Source organism: Saccopteryx bilineata, chromosome 12 (genome assembly GCF_036850765.1).
Source record: "Saccopteryx bilineata isolate mSacBil1 chromosome 12, mSacBil1_pri_phased_curated, whole genome shotgun sequence".
NCBI classification, from domain to species: domain Eukaryota; kingdom Metazoa; phylum Chordata; class Mammalia; order Chiroptera; family Emballonuridae; genus Saccopteryx; species Saccopteryx bilineata.
The window spans coordinates 43980747-44001362 of record NC_089501.1 but is presented as its reverse complement, the minus strand read 5'-3'; the positions used below and the strand labels follow the sequence as shown (position 1 = coordinate 44001362).

At 46.0% G+C, this 20616-nt stretch overlaps 2 protein-coding genes across 2 annotated transcripts in view; both read left to right on the top strand.

Annotated features, from left to right (window-relative positions):
- Nucleotides 1-20616, top strand: part of ULBP3 (UL16 binding protein 3) — a 127459-nt gene that overhangs the window by 14166 nt on the left and 92677 nt on the right. The window lies entirely within an intron of this gene.
- Nucleotides 10100-20616, top strand: part of LOC136316111 (hereditary hemochromatosis protein homolog) — a 41578-nt gene continuing 31061 nt past the window's right edge. The window contains 3 exon segments of the mRNA XM_066247894.1: nucleotides 10100-10247; nucleotides 17232-17471; nucleotides 17720-17986. Of these exon segments, the coding sequence (XP_066103991.1) occupies nucleotides 10169-10247; nucleotides 17232-17471; nucleotides 17720-17986 (586 nt within the window). The 5' untranslated portion in view covers nucleotides 10100-10168.

Genomic DNA, 20616 nt, shown 5'->3' with positions numbered 1-20616 from the left:
TGTACGGCAGGCATGGCCAACATATGGCCCGCTATCCGGATCCGGCCAGCATAATGAGCTTATGTGGCCTGCTATTAAATTTTTAATGTTTTCCGCAAGACGCACTGTGGAAATAAAAAGTGGTACTTTTAAATTATTATACATAAACTACAATATCTAACTATTGTACAACAATGAAAGTTATAATCTCAGCTACTCAGAAACAGAAGCATCTTTGATTATTGGAAATCGAGATATTTAAGAAGATAGTTACATGCGGAAAAAATTCCACGTGTGACTAATCTAAGGTCAACTTCCAATAATTGGTTGAATGGATTCCTGATACTTCTTTATTTTTAAAAAAAATACCATTATAAAGATTTTTTGTTAATTTGTTGTACTAAATTACTTACATTTATTCATAAACAAATTACATAATAAAATTTTTTTACCTAAATGAATCGTTTTTGTATTTAACATTTTTTAATTTTAATATTTCAGCCAGCCTGTAATAAAAGTTTTCTTTCTAATCTGGCCTGGGGGCAAAAACTGTTGGCCACACCTGGTACGATGGCTCCATGCTCCTGCAAAGCTGAGTAGTTACAACAAGCTTAGTTTGTTGTAAGCAAACGTAGGACACAGACCTCTGTTCTAGGTGACAAACTGCAGAGGGGGACAGCCCAGACAGACTGAGCTGAGCAGATCCCCACGGGGAGGGGACTGTGAGCCCACCCTCCCCAGGGGGTTCCGCCACTGCATGGAAGCAAGAAGCAAGGTATTGCCGCAGGCAGAGCGGTGGTGGAGAACCTTCCTCCCACCAAAGACACCACTACATACTGCTGACGTTCCTGGGCCGGAGACCCTTCTGAGCGGGCAAGGGGGGGGAGGGGAGTGAGTACCCCGGGGCCTCAGGGGAGCAGAAAGCCCTGGAGAAACTGCATCTCTTCAGCTACACCCAGGGAGGGACGTCCATGACTGAGGGTAGGGGGAGGCCGGGAAACAGGCAGGTAGGGGAGGCCATTCCGAGTGGCTGCACTCCCCACAAGCAGGGAGCACCCCACCCTGGATGTCCCTCCCAGGTCCCTGGGCAACGCCCCTCAACCACAAGTGCCGTGCGAAGCCACACCTCCCCACCCTGTGCAGCTGGCTCCAGGTGGGAGCTTTGTGGGTGGTGTGAGAGCCCCCGGAGACAGGGAGGGCACCCTCAAAACAGGCAGTGACCATGGGCAAGGGAGAAACCACAGAGTTGAGCTATAGTACCCACCTTCTGGGAAACAATGCAGAAGTGTCTTTTAGTTTTATAAAAATAGAGAAAATATAAACGGTAAGAATTCAGCCATAAGGTAAAGCAAGGAGAGTGGAGCAGTGTACACAAGGAAGACAGAGAACCACAGATACTCACCACCACCTAACAGAATCAGGGGGTGTCTAATCTGTCATGTGCACATTTTGTAGCTTCCAAAACTACACAGTTCATGACAAATTAAAGAAATATGCCATTGCAAAATAAATAATACTTTTCCATAAACTAAGCTTAAAGGCCCAGGAATTTGTGATTTATCAATTAAAAAAATTCAAAGTTGTTGTGGGAAGAAACTCAGTAAGCTATCAGAAATCTAAGAAAAACAATTCAATGAAATCTTGCAAAAATATACATATAGTCAAAACGAGGTTTTCACCAAAAAGACAGAAATCACAAAAATGAACCACAGATTGTGGAGCTGAAGAATGTAATGAATGGAATAAAACTGCAACAGAAACACATCCACAGCAGAGTAGAGCCAACAGAGGAGAGAATAAATGAGTTAGGGGCCAGGAAATCTGAGATAACCCAGTTACAGGAGAACAAAGGAGAAAAGAAAGGAGAAAAAGTGAAGATAAGCCTCAATGTTCTATGGGATTCCGTCAAAAGGAGAAATATGAAAATAATCAGGACTCTAGAAAAAGAGAGAAAAGAGTAGAAAACTTATTTAGAGAAATAACAGCTCAGAAGAGACCCAAACCTGGGGAGAGAACTGGGCATTCAAATACGTGAAGCTGATAAATCATCCTGCTAACTCAGTGCAAAAAGAACTACTCCAAAGTATATGAAAATAAAACTGTTGAAATTTAGAAATAAAGACGGAATTCTAAAAGCAGCTACATAAAAAAAAAGACTGTGACGTGTACAGGAACCATCACGAGGTTATCAGCTGTTCTTTTAGCAGAAATCCTAAAGGCCAGGTTATAGTGGAATGACTTATTCAAAGTGTCCAAAGAAAATGTTGCCAACCAAGAATACCCAATCTGACAAAATTACCCTTCAGATGTGTAGGAGAACTCATTTCCTTCACGAGCAAGAGCTGAGGGAGTTCATCACTAGGCCTGCTTCTCCAGAAATGCTGGAAGGAGCTCTTTATACTGAACTAAAGACCCTACTGACCAACATGGAAACACATGAAAGTGAACGACACGCCGGGAAAGTGAATGCACAGTAAGACGCAGAGAGCTCCAATCTGTAAGAAGACGGTGTGCTAACCCCATAACTGTAGTATAAAACTCAGAGGAAAAGAGAACTGAAGTAATTATGGCTATTATAATGCTGACAAAGACACAATCTAAAAGAGGTAAATGAGGACATCAAACATAAAATGAGAAAGTAAAAGGGAGAAGCTTTTGTAGACAGAGTTAAGTTGCCATCGGCTTGAAGACTGTTTTATCCATGGAATGTCTCATGGAAACTCCTTGGTAACCACATCACCACACCTGGAGTTGAGGCCCTGAAGATAGAGATGGGGGAGGCAGAGCACCCAGCACAGACAGTTCCAAGTTAAAAAGGCAGAAACAGAAGGGAAAAAAAACCATGCGAATTATCAAACAGAAAGCAATTTAAAGGATGCATTTGAGAGTCTTCACATATCAATAAATCTCAATGGAAATGGATTAATGTCACGACTTAAATGTGACAGAGTGGCTGGTTGAATCATTTCTTTTTAAAGACCCAACTAGATGCTGCCTACTAGCCTCTCACTTCAGCTTTAAAGACACCATAGGCCTGAAGTGAAGGAATAGAAAAGGATGTTTTATGCAGGGAGAAACCAGAAGAAAGCAGGGGTAGCTATATTAGTATCAGACAACATAATTTATAAACTAAAAGAGTAGCAAGAGGTGCCTGACCTGTGGTGGAGCAGTGGATAAAGTGTCAACTTGGAAATGCTGAGGTCGCCGGTTCGAAACCCTGGGCTTGCCTGGTCAAGGCACATGTGGGAGTTGATGCTTCCGGCTCCTCCCCCTTCTCTCTCTCTGTCTCTCTCTCCTCTCTCTCTCTCTCTCTCTCTCTCTGTCTGTCTCTCTCCTCTCTAAAAATGAATAAATAAAATAAAAAATTTACAAAAAAGAGTAGCAAGAGGCAAAGAAGAGCATCATATAATAATAAAAAATACATATTACAATGTACGTATATATATGTGTACCCACATTGGAGGACCTAAGTATATTTAGCAAATACTAAGAGATCTGAAGGGAGAAATGGACCACAATACAATAATAGTAGGAGAATTCAGTACTTTACTTTCAACAATGAGTAGACCATCCAGACAGAAAATCTAAAGGAAACACTGAATTTAAACTAGACATTAGACCAAATGGAACCAACAGACATTTATAGAATATTCCATTCACTGGAAGCAGAACTCACAGGATTCTAAACTATACACAGGTCACTGTCCAGATTAGACAATGTGAAAGGACACAAAGAAATCTTAGCAATTTAGAAGATTGAAATCATACCAAGCATCATTTCAGAAAACAATGGTATAAAACTAGAAATCAACAAAAAAGGAAGTCTGGAAAACTTATGAATACGTGAGAATGTAACAACAGACTCTTGAATAACCAAATAGTCAAAGATGAAGTCAAAAGAAAAGTCAAAAATATGTAAAAACAAAAGAAAATAGAAACACAGCACGCCGATTTGAATGTCTGGGCAGAGTCTGCTACCAGTGCACACTCACCTGAGTCAGTGGCCATGTGAGTCCTTGGAAAAGGCCAGAAAGAGCTTTTACTTGTTGATTTGAAGGTCCTTCCTCATTGGACCTGGGATTCTCTTTCACGTAATAGATGGCAGGTTGGAGAATATAGTGACTCAGGTCTGGACAAGGACACGGTATCCAGACATTTTAACTGAGAGGAGTAGGAGGACTTTGTCTATTTCTCTAATTTAAATGAAAAAGGTCCCAGTGGGTAAGGAACAGCATGGGGATTCATGGGTTCTCCCAGTCCTCACATAAGGCTAAGACCCCCGCCCCAAAAGTCAGGACGCACCGGGCCTCTCACTTCCCTCCTACAATGACCAGAAAGGGATTAGTGCTTCACTATAGGGGTGGCAGGAGTCATCAGAGCGATGAACGGTTGGGAGTGAGGTTGCACCCATGGAGTCAGAGATGGTTTGGACACATCTACTTGTCCAGGAAAGTGAGCCAGAAACTTCATAAGAACCACCACTAATCGCCTGCTCCACTGGGAATTCAATTTAGCACAGATGGTAGAGCAACAGAATGTATTGCACCTTGTAGTATAACAGTGATAAAGGGACACATTCTGCTCCCGATGGCCACCTGCAGTGTGGAAACAAATACACAAACAAACAGCAGTCACCAAGTCCAATAGTCTTACTGTGGACTGGAGTGTTAGCACACACAGGGGAAAGTAACTCAGCCTGAGGGTCAGGGGGACTTCGTGGGAGGTGATATTTATGTTCAGCTTTAAAGCAGAACCAGCTCTTGGTGAGGGGACAGAGAACACCAGCAGAGGAAGGAGGCAGACAGAAGCTGGGAGGCCTGACTGTGAGGACCTGCGGGGAGGCCAAGGCGGCTGTACCATAGGGCCGTGGAGGGCAGGAGACACAGGAGGGGACTTGGGACAGGGTGGGTGTGTGGGAAATCCCTACGGCAATCATGAGGTCCAGATTCAAAATGTATCAGGAACACATACACTCACTCACACACACACACACACACACACACACACACACACACAGCTTACTGGGTTAATTTATCTCAAAAGAGCTGCAAGGCCACTGTTTCTATTTGTTTACATGAAGGCTCCAGCATCCCAATGAGGTTCAGGGCTGTGGCAGTGACATTGCTCACGTCCCCCTGCAGCCTGGGCTGACCAGGCTGATGAGGTGGAGGAGGGAGGAGCTGACCAAGGCCCAGCACAGAGGGGTCAGTAGGAAACTGTGGGGGTACTGTCCTTGTATAAGAGCAGGATCTGAGGTGGAGACAGGAGAGGCTTATGATGGTTTTCACATCTTTATTGTATTATGAGTTATTTTTATTTTCATATCACCTTCTGAAAATAAAGTTTTCTCTAAATTCTCATTTTTAAAAACCCTTTCAAAATTTGGAAACAAGCAAAATTTTACAAAACATAGCAGGCACAGGAGAACTCTTCCTGAGTATTGGGGAGTGAGCTATGCACATCCCATCACTGCTGCAGTCCCTACAGTGCAGTTCCTAAAACCAGGGACACCCTCTTATGTCACCCAATACAATCATCAAAATAGATTTCACATTGATGCATTAGTGCCACCACATTCTTAGTCCCATCAAGTCTCACCAAGAATGTCCCCTATTGACCAGTGACGTCCAGAAAAAGGGTCTGATAGATATAGATTCTTTTTGAACTCTTTGGCATGCTAAAGTTGTGGTTTGTGAGTGTATTATTTGAAAATTCTGCAGTTTGTGTACTGTTTAAAATATGTGGAGAAATTTCTATTTAGATGGCCACTGTTCTTATGGGACAAAGAAAAGGTATAATTGGCCATAGCCAGTGGATCAGTGGATAAAGCATTGGACCAGAGAATGAATGTCCTGGGTTCGATTCAAATTCAGGACACATAGGAGAAGTGGCCATCTGCTTCTCCCCACCTCTCTGCTCCCTCTCCCTCTTCTCTCCCTCTTATTCTCCAGAAGCCAGTAACTCAGTAGGTTCAAATATGGTTCCAGGCGCTGAGGATAGCTCCATTGGAGCACATCAACCTCAGGCATTAAAAATAGCTTAGTACTCAAGCATCAGCCCCAGGTAGGGCTGCTGAATGGATCCAGTCAAGGTACATGTGAGAGTCTGTCTCACTGTCTCCCAACTTCTCACCTAAAAAAAAAAAAAAGGAAAGAAAAAAGTCATCATTAATATATTTAAAAGATTTAAAATTTTCATTCAGCAATTTCGTAATTTCATTTTTGGGAGTGGTTTAGATTATTTAGACTGTCACATAGAAATATAAATAAATTGTCAGTATTTTTCAGTACATTTTTCTTTTGTGAAATATGTAACTTGTTACTAATTTTTTGCCATGAAAAACAATGCTACAATAATAAAAGTATCTACATATATTTTTGATCCATGTTTGTAAGACTGGAACTAACACTCAGATTCCCAACTTGTTATCTTATTTTCCACTGTACTAGATATTGTTAAATTATATTTCACTGGCTTGATTCAATTCATACTCATACCAACCACACAAGAAAATTCCTGGTATTTCATTTCCTGCCCTGTAACTAGGGTTGATATATTTTAAATTATTTGACCATTTTATGTGCATATAAGGGTAACTTTTATACTCTTCTTTTATATTATCTTGATTATTTGTGAGATTTTCAATCTTTTCAATGGTGTATTTTCCATCCATGAACTCCTCCCATTATTGTTCTGTATTTTTGTAGAATTTGGGAGGCTCTAATTTATTTGTAGGAGCTCTTTATATATTGTGGATTCTGATCCTTTGTCATAAGGGGATTAAACAACTCTGAGAAGTAGAAATGTTTCTCCTGTGAAGACGTTCTTCTCCCTGAAGGAGGGGAAGGGGGCAGGGAGCACAGGCAAGTCACTACTGGGGGAGTATGCTGGGTGATGTCAGGGAAATTCTTATTCTTTCAGATGCACGTGACTTTTGAATTCAGTTATCAGACTGAGATGATAAATTCTGTTTCCATACCAACCTAGCATAATCCCTGGCTTTATTTACTCCATGAAGTGGAGGAATAATGATCACCTACACTTCTTTGTGTTATACAATAAAATTCCTAAGTAATTGCACTTTTATTTTTTTAGTTTTTTTAATTTTATTTATTTATTTATTTATTTATTTATTTTACAGAGACAGAGAGTGAGTCAGAGAGAGGGATAGACAGGGACAGACAGACAGGAGCGGAGAGAGATGAGAAGCATCAATCATTAGTTTTTCATTGCGCGTTGCAACACCTTAGTTGTTCATTGATTGCTCTCTCATATGTGCCTTGACTGCGGGCCTTCAGCAGACCGAGTAACCCCTTGTTGGACCCAGCGACCTTGGGTTCAAGCTGGTGGGCTTTTTTTGCTCAAACCAGATGAGCCCGCACTCACGCTGGCGATCTCAGGGTCTCGAACATGGGTCCTCTGCATCCCAGTCCGACGCTCCATCCACTGCGCCACCGCCTGGTCAGGCAATTGCACTTTTATAGTATTATTTTATACAGATAATAATTTAAATAGCAATACATATTGAAAAATTCCTAAAAGTAAAAGTCATAAAATACTAGAAAGAGTCCCTGAGGTTCTGAGTCTTGCACGGAGTTCTCCACACTCTGCATCTGCTGCGAGGACTGCAGCTCCTGGCTGTCAGCAGGGGAACAGAAGAAACACGTGTTTGTCCCAGTGCCTGAGGAAATCCTGGGTCGGTTCCCCTGCGGCTACGGTCTCCAGACCCCATCATGTCCATCTCAGAGCCCCACCCTCACTGAGATTCATATATTTCCATCAGTCCTCACCGCCACAGGGTCCTACAGCTCATACCAATGTCCTGTCTTCTCTACGACAAGACTCAGACCCAAGTCCTGCTAATGACAGGGGGGCTAGGCCTCAAGGTGCAAACAAAATGATCTGCTCTCTTTGGCCCCAGACGGGTAGCCTGGTGGATCCCAGTCAGTCTGGGCACATGCGGGACTCTGTCTCTCTGTCTCCCTTCTCTCATTTGGAAAAAGAAGAAAATAACTAACTAACTAAATAAATAAATAAGAAACAGTTTGCTCTCTCTACTGACGTCCTGAGGCTAAAGCTTCCCTGAGGAGCCCTGTCCACAGACTGGGCCTGATCCTGCTTCCTCCAGCCCTGGGGAGGGCTGCAGACACACATCCTTCTTCTTCTCCTTCTCTCCTGTTCTCCCCGCCCTGGTCACAGCACAGCCTCTGAGAGTGCCTGTCCCTGCCCTGCCACCTCCATTCCTGCTGCAGTCACATGTCAGTATCCCACCCCCACCTGCAGCTCAGCCCCACTGATCTTTTATCTCCCGAGTCACCTCTGCTCAAGACACGGCCCCTCCGAGGCTCAGGGTCTGAGTCTGAGGAGGCTGGCTGCCAGGTGATTGCACCAGGGCTCAGCCAGGAATCCCAGGGTCCATGGAGAACTGGCCTCCTGCTAACCACGTCCTGCACAGTCCCTACTGTGCACCTGCTGCCTTACCAGCTGTCCCCAAAGCAACTTTCTCTGGGAACACAGCTGTGAACTTCAACCTTTTTGAGTTGCGTGTGTAAGGCCTTCCACCCCTTTCCTGGGATTACACCTTGGTCCCCTCCTCTTAACCCCCTGGGTATTCCTTTCCCCTGGACACATCACAGGGAGCCACCAGGCTGCTCTCACCTGGAAGTGGGCACTACCTACGCCCTGTGCCCTGCTGTCCCCACACCACCTGCACTGGTCCCAAACACACTCCCCAACCAGAGAATCTGAGTCAGGACTGAAATCACTAACCCTTCAGCACCAACAGACCTGAAGCCTGGGTGTGGGCCCTCCCATCTCCTCTGGCATTAACACATGAGGAAGGTGTAGAGAAGTTGTCTCAGGAGCCAACACTGGAGGTGGTATTGAAGGATTTCCAGAAATAGACCAGGAGAGGTGAAGAAGATTGATGCTTAGAAGAGGGGACAGCCTGACCAGGCAGTGGCACAGTGGATAGATGTCAGACTGGGACATAGAGGAACCAGGTTCGAAACTTTGAGGTCCCAGCTTGAGTGTGGGCTCATCTGGTTTGAGCAAGTTTCACCAGGTTGAGCCCAAGGTACTTGGCTTGAGCACGGGGTTACTAGGTCTGCTGTAGCCCCCTGGTCAAGGCACATACCAGAAAGCAATCAATGAACAATTAAGTTGCTGCAATGAAGAATTGATGCTTCTCATCTCTCTCCCTTCTGGTCTGTCTGTCCTTCACTCTGTGTCTCTGTCTCTGTCACAAAAAAAAAAAAAAAGAAAAAAAAAGAAAAGAAAAGAAAGAAAAAGAAAGAAGGGGACAGTAGAAGGAACTGGTATGAAAACAGAACAATGCCCTAATGTTTGGGGTCAGAAAGAAATCCATGGTGAGGGGCCCCAGGTCATGTGCAGTGAGGAAGAGGAGTGAGGAGGGGGGAGGGAGAGGGGGACACAGAGCACACGTGTGGCTGTTCTCCTCCCCAGAGCCCATCGGGGGTGATCACGTATTCAAACACACACATGCACACACATACACGCTCATATGCACACTCATGTACACACACACAAACATGTGTGTGCACACTCAGACACTCATACAAGGGTAGATTGATCTCATCTCAAGAGGAGATTCACGACCACTTTATCCCTACTTCCCTGTGACCTGCTGTCTCTAGCGCTTTCTTCCAGCGCACCAGGAATTAAAGCCATTTATTGCAGCTCCCACTGAGGTAACAGTGAAGAACTTGGTCACTTCCTGTCATTCTCCCTGCTTCTTAGGAGCTCGGTAAAAGCCATGGTTACACTGCAGGGAGCAGAAAAGCCATCACCACAGATAGTCACAATTTTTTCTTCTGATGAGAGAAATATCTACTCCTAAAAAGTTTCACTGCAGAAAATAGCCATCATTACATCCCCATGACCTGTTTATTTTATGCGTGGAAGTTTGTGCCTTTTGAGCACAAAAACTAATGAATCTGAAAGTGGGGACGGAAATGAGAAAAGAGGATGATAAGACAATGGGGTGAAGAAGAGCCGAGGGAGAGAAATCGAGGTGAAATTTCGAAACAATTACTTCCGTACTTAACAGGTGGGCGGAGCAACCTCTGTAAACACCCCGTGCAGGCTCGGTGCGGTGCCCGCAGACCTCCTGCGGGCGTGCGAACTGTTCACGCCGCGCAGTTCACTTGGGCTTCTGTCCGGGGTCACGATGACGGCGCCGGCCAAGTGCAGCCGGGTCTTCCTGCGCCTGCTTCTGCTGCTGTCCTGTGTCAGGGCTGCGCCCCGCGGTAAGTTCGGGGCTGGGACCTCCGAGAAAGGTACGGATATCAATACGGGAACCAGAGGGAGAAGCCGGGGGGGTAGGGCCGCGACCGGAGAAAGAGATGCGGGTGGCTGGGGCGGAGGATCGGGGGAGAGGGGTGGCGATAGTAGGGAGAAAAGCCGGTGGCGGGGGTGACGGCGATAGCAAGGAGGTATGCCGTTGACCGATGGTGGGGATGGGGTGGTGATGGCGATCGGAGGGAGAAAAGCCGGTTGACCTGGGGGGGGGGGGGGGGGTAGGGGGACGGCGATCGGAGGGAGAGAATGGGGGGGGGCATTGGGGAGAGGGGAGCGGAGGCGGGGGGAGAGCGGCGGGGGTGCCCACGGTGGGGTTCCGGACCGTCCCTGAGGCGGTGGCGCGGCGGCACCGCCGACCCCTCCTCTATCATCTCCGGGGCCGCCGCGGCTGCCTCGCTGGCAGAGCCCTTCCAGGCCAGGACAGGGACTGACGTGGGCGGGCAGGCAGACGCCCCCACCCGGCACCTCGCGGCACAAGAAGGTTCTTGGGAAGTGGAGCCCGAGCCAGTGGCAGGAGAGGCCTGGACAGGACGCGGTGGGGTGGGTCATTCCCTCGGGGTAGCGACCCAAGGACAGCTGCTGCCTTCCCTCTGCGCGCACGACTTTCCCGCGCAAATCCCCTTCCCCACCTCCACGGCCTCCGCCCTTGGACTTAGCGCTCTGGGCTGATTGCCAAGTTGCCCCTCGCGGCTCACTTCGCCGGTACTTCCCCTGATGAATCACTCACTGCTTCTCACCGCAGCTCAGAACGATGATTACCCAATTCTCTAAGAACACCAGTTCGTCCAATCCTTACCATTTTTGAAGCCATCCTAATTCCTCCACCGTGGCACCGTACCCCCTCCCCCACCTTGCTTGAGGACCCCCTCCAGAAAGCCTCTGCACGTGACCCACAGATCCTAGAGCCGGAGGGACAGGAAGCACTTTTTTTTAACCCAAATTCTTTTTAAATTGTTTTTATTTTTATTATTATTATTATTATTATTATTATTATTTTGTATGTGTGTGACAGAGACAGAGAGGGGCAGATAGGGACAGACAGGAAGGAAGAGATGAGAAAGAAGCAACAATTGTTCGTTGAGACACCTTAGTTGTTCACTGATTGCTTTCTCTTGTGTGCCTTGACCGGAAGGCGGGGCTACAGCAGAGCGAGTGACTCCTGGCTCAAACCACCTGAGCCTACCCTCGCTCAAGCCAGAAACCTCAGGGTTTAGAACGGAACCTGGGTCCTCAGTGTCCAAGTCCGAGGCTCTATGCACTGCGCCACCGCCTGGTCAGGCATGCATTCTTTTTGTTTGTTTGTTTTGGCAATGCCACTGGGAAGGATGGAAGGGAAGGGCACTCTTTGGTTCCACATTTTCCACCTCCTGAAAAGGCGGCAGCACATAAAGGTCCTACATGCAGGCAGGAAGGAGTCTGCCAACTTTTTTTTTTTCTTTTTTCTTCTTTTTACTTTTTGATATTTGAAAATCTTCATTTTATTTTGGGTAACACTGCCATTCATTGTAATTGCTTTGTTGTATTACTTTTTTTAATGACCATTTACATTCAGTACTATTTTGTATTAGTTTTAGGTGTACAGCATAGTGGTTCAACAATTACATATCTTTCAGTGTCCCCCTGATATTTCATAACCCACCTGGAGCACAGTTAGTACGATATGCTGACTGTTTCCTATGCTGTACTTTATAGCCCCGTGACTGCTTTGTACTTGTCGGTCTGTTCTTCTGAATCCCTCCACCAAGTCCTCCACCGCTGGGATGGGAACTAGTAGAAAATACGCCATTGAGTACAGGACAGCTAAGAATGCCTTCAGCCCCTTCATTAAGATGGAGGGCTCCTGGAAACAGAAACCTTGAGTCTCTAAGAAGGAATGATGGTGAAATGAGGAAAGGAGATGGGAAAGGATAGAGGGCCTGGAGAATGAGTGGAGGAAGGGGTGCTGTGGGGTGTGAGGACAAGGAATTGAAATTTGGGGGCACTTCACCCAAGGAGCAGGTGGCAGGGCCATGGGGAGGGGCAAAGGCAGGGTCACAGGCAGGGACAGCACTTGGGAGCCATTCCCTCCTGGGACCATATGGACATGGAATAAACCTTTGTGTCTCTGTGTTGGCAAAACCTCTTACATGGCTCTCTCTGTGGATGCAAAGTTAAGATTCCCTCATGAGAAATATAACTCTACTTATCATTCAGTGAGGAACAACATACTGATATAATGATTCCACCCTTTTAGTTGCCTAAAAGAATCGTAAGGACCTATTTTTTTTTTATTCTATTCAATATTTAAAACTGGGCCCAAGGTCACTGGCTTGAGCAAGGGGCCACTGGCTCGGCTGGAGCTCCCCGACAACACACATATGAGAAGCAATCAATGAACAACTATGGGTTGATGCTTGTCATCTATTTCCCTGTCAGTCACGTTCTCTCTTTCTCAAGAAGAAAAAAAAATGTTAATGGACCCTTAGAAAAACAGATTTGAGGTAAAGGAGTTTGTGACAATATCCGTCCGGATGTAGTGTCTGCTTCTGGTCTCCCCTCCTGTGACCAGTCAGTGCTCCCTGGTTGATGAAATCCTCCCAAGAGGGGATAAATGACAGCTGGTTCCTTTTGGAGGACCTGTCCTGAGGCGGATACAGGGGCTCAGAGAAAGCCTCTGGCTGCTTCCATTGTTTTTCACTGCCTGTAGCTCAGAATAATCCTGTGTCAGAGGGCGTGCTGGGAGGGCAGATTCACAGTCCTTCACACCGACACAAAAATTCACTCAGAGAGGATCGTGTATATACATGTGTACATGAAAGAACATATGCTGCTCACAAAAATTAGGAGATATTTCAAAATGAATATGAAGTGATAAAATAACCTCTAATTTCTGTGAGCAGTACACGAAAGAATTCAAAGATACGAGTAAATCTTTGTGTCCTTATTGGGAAAAACCTTAAATACACCAATAGTGCCAATGACAAAAGAAAAAATAGCTTAGTTTGACTTTTCGAATTTTAAAGAGTTTGCTTCCAAGAACATCATCAAGAAACTGAAAAGACAACCTATAGAAAGAAAATATTTTCCAACCGTATCTTTGGTAAGGGACTGGTATCTAAGATATATAAAGAACTCTTGGCCTGACCAGGTGGTGGCGCAGTGGATAGAGCGTTGGACTGGGATGCGGAAGGACCCAGGTTCGAGACCCCGAGGTCGCCAGCTTGAGCGCGGGCTCATCTGGCTTGAGCAAAGAGCTCACCAGCTTAGACCCAAGGTCGCTGGCTTCAGCAGGGGGTTACTCGGTCTGCTGAAGGCCCGCGGTCAAGGCACATGTGAGAAAGCAATCAATGAACAACTAAGAAGTCGCAACGCGCAACGAGAAACTGATGATTGATGCTTCTCATCTCTCTCCGTTCCTGTCTGTCTGTCCCTCCCTGTCTATCTCTGCCTCTGTAAAAAAAAAAAAAAAAAGAAAAAAAAAAAAGAACTCTTGTACTTAATAATATAATGATAAGCAACCCAATTTTAAAATAGACATTTCTCCAAAGAAGAATGCGAAAGACCAATTTGAAGTACCTGCAAACATGCTCATATCTTAGTCAGCAGGGAAATGCAAATCAAAACCACAGAAAGCCTGACTAGGCAATGGCGTCATGAATAGAATGTTGGACTAGGATCCAGAAGACCCAGGTGCAAACCCCAGAAGTCGCAGGCTTGAGTGCGGGCTCATCTGGTTTGAGCACAGCTCACCAGCTTGAGCCCAAGGTCACTGGCTTGAGCAAGGGGTCACTTGCTCTGCTGTAGCCCCCCGGGCAAGGCACATATGAGAAAGCAATCAATGAAAACTAAGGTGCTGCAATGAAGAACTGATGCTTTTCATCCCTCTCCCTTCCTGTTCCTGCCTGCCACTGTCCCAGTCTCTGACTCTGTCTCTGTCTCTGTCACAAAACAAAACAAAAAAACCCTACAGAGATATCACTTCCCACCCACTAGATGGCAGTCACGCAGAAGGTTTGTGCCTAACTGCCCTGCTCCTGCTGTCCCAGTGGAGGCTGCTGTTGATTCCAAACACATGTGTGTTTATCAGTTTGTAGTTTATTTTTTTCTTTTTTTTAAAAAAATGTTTTATTTATTGATTTGAGGTGAAAGAAATGGAGAGAGTGAGAGAAAGGAGGAGAGAGAGAGGAATGTAGAGTAGTTCCTGAGTGTGCCCTGCTGAAACTAAACCATGCTCTCCAGCCAGAGCGGGAGGAGGCTTCATCCTAAGCTCTGAATGTGAACTGTCAGTGAGGTATAAACTCGACACTGCTATTTTGCATATTCATCTACCATGATCAAAATGTAAGGATTTTGCCTGACCAGGCGGTAGTGCAGTGCATAGAACGTCAGAATGGGATGCAGAGGACCCAGGTTCAAAACCCTGGGCTTGCCTGGTCAAGGCACATATGGGAGTTGATGCTTCCAGCTCCTCCCCCCCTTCTCTCTCTCCCTCTCTCTCTCTCTGTCTCTCCTCTCTCTCCTCTCTAAAATGAATAAAAAATATTTTTTAAAAAAGGGATTATTTTTTTCCCCGTAAAATCCATGTCTAATTTTCTTACATTGAGACATTTGTAACAAAAATAATAAAGAGCCTGACCTGTGGTGACGCAGTGGATAAAGCGTCGACCTGGAATGCTGAGGGTGCTGATTCAAAACCCTGAGCTTGCCTGGTCAAGGCATATATGGGAGTTGATGCTTCCAGCTCCTCCCCCCCTTCTCTCTCTCTCTGTCTCTCCTCTCTCTCTCTCTCTCTGCCTTTCCCTCTCCTCTCTAAAATGAATGAGTAAAAATAAAAATAAAGGTTCCTACCTTCCAAATGCCAGTCTCTGGAACCAGTTAAAAAAATAAAATAAAGGCTATGATTTACTGAACTATAACTAATTACATGGCAGTCATTCTAGTAGGCCCTTTCCATATATTTTCCGATTTCACCTTTCCATCAGCACTGTAAGACAGGAAATTTATTACATCTCCACTTACTGGGAACTGAGGCTCAAGGATATGAAAAAACTTGCCCCTGATCTGACTAATGCTAGTAACTGTGACACTGAAATGCAGACCACGGTGGCCTAATCCCAAGTCTGTGCTCTTTCCACTGCCACCCTAATCTCTTCTACTAAATGACATCATTTATTTAGCTGTCACATAAACGAAATCCTGAGTTCCAAATGGAATGACCTTTTACAAATTAAATCCAGTACTTAAAGAATTACATGATTACATTGTGTTGGTAATGAGCTAAACCTTTGTTCCTTTCTGTTTCGAAGTGTCACTTTAGGACTTTGTCTTCAAATCCGATGGTCCTCCTGGCCAATTCCACTTCTTCCTCTTTGAAACCCCGCAGGTCTCGCACACACGCACCCTAGCTATTTTTATTCCCTTGTGTCCTTTTCCATATTCTTTCAACTTTTTCTTAGCTAGTTGCCCTGGGGATTACAATTAGCCTTTTAACCTAAAACAGTCTATTTCAGATGAATAGCAATTTTGCTACAATATAACTCCCTTCCCTCCCCCCTTATGCTGCTATTGTCATACAAATTACATCTTTAAACATTATAAGCCAATCAAACAGGTTTGATATTTTTACTGATGCAGTTGTATTCAGACAAGTTTACATTAGTACTGTCTTTCCTACTTAGTATGTAGTTCCTTTATCAGTGCTCTTTATGGCTTCATGTGTGTTCGAGGCACTGCCTAAGCCTGGGGTTGGCAACTCAGACACGTGGACTCCAACTCAAACACACAGGCTCAGTGGCTAGACCCCCAGGCAGACCAGCCATCCCTGCCTTCCTAACCCACACTCTTCCTTTCACGGACTTCAAAGGACTCACGAGTGTGCCCTGAGAAGCAGAGAGCCAGCCTGCCCAGTGCACAAGGAGCTCTCTGACTCACTCTCAGGGATTAAACATCAGCCCAGTTGACTTAAGTCTGCAGTCTCTCCTTGGACTGACTTGAGGACCTGGCTGGGTGGGGAGGACGGTGGAGGGGTTGAAAGAGAACAGGCTTCATGCAGGTCTCTTTCAAGTGGGTGACTGTCCCTGAGTTTTAGAGGTGAGGGTGTGGTGTAACTGCATGGGCTCCCCCGGGAAGTATTTGACACCCAGTTCCTGGGGGACCCCAATCTAAGGCATGGCACCTGGTGCTGTGCTCACCTGTGGCAGCTCTCCCTGTCCTGCCAGGTACCACCTCTTCCAGGAAGCCTTTCCAAATGCTCAGGAATAATCATGACTACGACATGTGTCCTATGGGGCCATTCTTCCCTTTCAGTTGAAAGTCCTCTGTAGATGTTATGTCCTCGGAGAGAAGACACTATCTTGTATTTTTGTATCTCAGAACTTGGTAGAAGTTGCCTGACCAGGCAGTGGCACAGTGGATAGAGCATCGGACTGGGATGCGGAGGACCCAGGTTCGAGACCCCGAGGTTGCCAGCTTGAGTGCGGGCTCATCTGGTTTAAGCAAAAGCTCATCAGCTTGGACCCAAGGTCGCTGGCTTGAGCAAGGGGTTACTCGGTCTGCTGAAGGCCCACGGTCAAGGCACATATGAGAAAGCAATCAATGAACAACTGAGGTGTTGCAACAAAAAACTGATACTTGATGCTTCTCATCTCTCTTCTCTCTCCATTCCTGTCTGTCTGTCCCTATATATTTCTCTCTCTGACTCTCTCTCTCTGTCTCTGTAAAAAAAAAAAAGAACTTGGTAGAAGTCACTGAAAGCATCTATCAGATGAATCCTCCTGGTAACAGTATGTGCACTCAAGGGTCCACGGTGGCAGCAGAGTATTTTACTGCCTCAGACAGTTAAAGATTCGACAGGACCCAGAGTGCAGAGATAGAGGGGCTGGGATGAGACCCTCCCTCAGCATCAGGCCCTTCAGACGGAGTCCCCAGGCCACAACTATGTTTTGTCCTCACAGATGCTCACTGTCTCTGCCTCAAAGTAACTGTCCTATCACAGTCCGGACCCGGACAGCCATGGTATCAAGTTCATTTATTACTGAATGGAAAGCCTTTCCTTCAGTGTGACAGTGACAGCAGACTCTTTAGTTCCCTGGGAGAGAAGGTAAATGGCACAAATGCACTGACCGAAATACCTCAAATGCTGGATGTATTGATGAAAGATCTCAGGATGAACCTGGCTGAGATGAAGAAAGGGGGTAAGTGAAGGACGGGCAGGAGAGATGGGGACAGTGAGCAGGAGGGGGAAGGAGCGGGTACAGCGGGGACGGGCTTTGTGGAGGGAACTGAGCCCTGGTCCAACCTCAGGGACACGGTCAACTTGATGGCCAGAAAGGGCGAGTCATGCAGAAAGAAAAGTAGGCACCTAAATGTGCAGAGACACCTTGTCCTATGGGAGATGGCGGGGCTCTCAGAGGCAGGGTGACCTCCTGTGTGTGAATTGCAGGTCCTCTCACCGTGCGGCTGTGCTGTCAGCAGGAGGCAGGACAACGCACTGGTGCATCCTGGGAGTTCAGCTTCAATGAAAAACCTGTCCTCCTCTTCGATGCGATAAAAGGGACCTGGACAAACCTAAATTCTACAGCTGGAGGGACCCAGGAGAACTGGAAGGGCATCAAGAAAATGGAAGAGGATTTCAGGAAGATCTGTGGACACTGCAATCCGTGGCTGAAGGAGTTCCTACAGCTCATGGAGAAAGTGCGGGAGCCCACAGGTACTGAGCAGGGTGCGGAGCTGTGGTAGTTCTCTGTGAGGGGCTAGTGCAGGGGTCGGGAACCTTTCTGGCTGAGAGAGCCATGAGCGCCACATATTTTAAAATGTAATTCCCTGAGAGCCATACAATGACCCGTGTACGTTACGCATTATCCAATAAAAATTTGGTGTTGTCCCGGAGGACAGCTGTGATTGGCTCCAGCCACCCTCAACCATGAACATGAGTGGTAGGAAATGAATAGATTTTAATACATGAGAATGTTTTATATTTTTAACGTTATTTTTTTTTATTAAAGATTTGTCTGTGAGCCAGATGCAGCCATCAAAAGAGCCACATCTGGTTCACGAGCCATAGATTCCCGACCCCTGGTCTAGTGCCTTCGTGGTGTGAGTGTGTGTGTGTGTGTGTGTGTGAGTGTGTGTGTGTGATGAAAATCTGATGGATGGATCCGCTGGCTGATTTCTCGGGGACTTCCTGTCAGTGTCATTTATCGGACCCCCCGCCCCGCCCTCCTTTCCCACCGCACCTCCCTCAGCGCAGGAGCCTTTCCCCACTTAACCAGCCACCCGGTCACCCTGGTCTATTGGATGGTCCCCAAATTTCTATGCATCATGGTGTCACCAAGCCTTCTTCCTCTGCTGTAGTTTTTTCTCAGGCAGCTCAAATGTCACCTCTTATGAAGTCTTCACCTCCTTCCTCGCACAGAATTAAGTACCCCTCTGGGTCCCCTGGCAGAGAAGGTAAATGCCACAAACGCATGCACGGAATTGCCCCAGACGCAGGGAGAGAGGACGCGAGAGCACAGCATGAACCTGTCTGACGTCAGTCTGGAGAAGAACAGGACCAGGGGTACGTCATCCTAGAAACTGTCTGCCCACAGTAAGCGTGTCAAGTTCTGTGATAATCAGAGAGACACTGTCACCCTCAGTGGAATATGAGCTCCAAGAGGACAGGGCACAGCCCCTGTTCACCTTTATACCCCAGGATGTGATGGAGTGGCTGTCACTTAACAAGCCAGTCAGTATGGGGGTGACAGGTGCTGTCTGGGGAAACAGATGCTGCGGGCGGTGTGATTTTTAGTTTAACAAGGTTTTTGCTTTTTTTCACCTTTTTGTACAATCTTAAATGTTTCAGATACCCCGCAGTCCTCAACCCCCTTGTCAACTGGATCGATCATCGGTATTATTGCTTTTGCAGTGATTGTCACCATCATTGGTGCTGGTATCTATTTCGTCCGAAAACGTAGGAGATCAGGCACCATGAAAGGTGAGCAGCAGGCCGACCTCTGGCTCTGGGGCAGGACGTAGTCTGGTAGGGACTTGGGAGAGGAGAGCCACGGTCCCGTCCTCCCTCCCTCCCCCTGTCTGATCCAGCTCTCCACAGAAATGATGTGCTTTCTCAGTGCGGAGCCTCACTCCACAGCAGGGCTGGGGCCACTCTGCGGCTGCGGCTGCGCAGAGGCGGGTACAGGCAGCACCACAGGGCCCTGAGGGGAGGGGCACGCCAGGTGCTGCCCTGTGGGGCGGGGCTGAGAGCTGGAAGGCGCCAGGTGGGTGCTGTCTTGTCCTGGTTAACCCAGGGCTCCCCCAGACCTTGAAGAAAACATTCGTAGTTCTCTGAGGATAGCATGACTGACCTCAATAAGTTTCCTTTGTCATAACAGCTATTCCATCATCTGATGCTTCATCTCTGGATCATGACACAGTGGTAGAATTAAATGAAACCTTGATGACAGAAAGTGACGTTGATGACAATGACACAAGTCTGGCTGTAAATCATCCTCTATGCAGAAGTGGTTTATCCAGAAACACATGAAGTGTCCATCTCAGAACATTTCACTTGCATGGGCGTCTGCCCTGGCTCCTCAGGGAACTGACAACGTCCTGCCGAGGTCGTTGTGAAGATTCTGCAAAAGTAAGATCTTCGCTCACAATGACATAGGACCATTATCTTCTTTCCCACACTCATTCCAGCAGACGCTCTGTGCCGGGGAAACTGGACAGCTCGTGGCACTTTTTTCTTTATTCTGTTAAGATTTCTTTATTCTGTTAAGATTAAAGCAATATATGTATCTTATTTTCTTCTTTAATGGTATATATTTTATGTCTTTGTATTTACTTTTATGAATAACTAAGTTAATGCTTTGGTAGTAAAATTGCATATTTACAAATTCAAATGTTACACTCCTAACACCTTGTCAGTACCCAAAAATGTGACTTTATTTAAAGATAACTCTTTTATAGGAATAAATTAAAATAAAGTTAAGATAAATGAAGGAGTGTTTGTTACAATTCAATAAAACAAGTTAAATATTTTTAAAGACAAGTTTCTGTTTCTGATCATGTCTAGACAAGCGGAAGTGTTCTCTTGCCAGGAATATACTCAGTGATGCACAGAATTCAATACAAATACACTCTAGTTTTTGTTTTTCAGGTAAGACTCACACGAGAGTTTATTAAAAATTATTTTATTTCTAGGGCACAAATCCGTAGCAATACTTCAAACAGATATGGCAGTTGTGATTGATTCATGTCCTCCCAAAAGATATGTACAAGTCCTTACCAGTGTATGACCATGACCTTATTTGGAAGCAGGGTGTTTTCAGGTGTAATTGAATTATGATGAGGTCC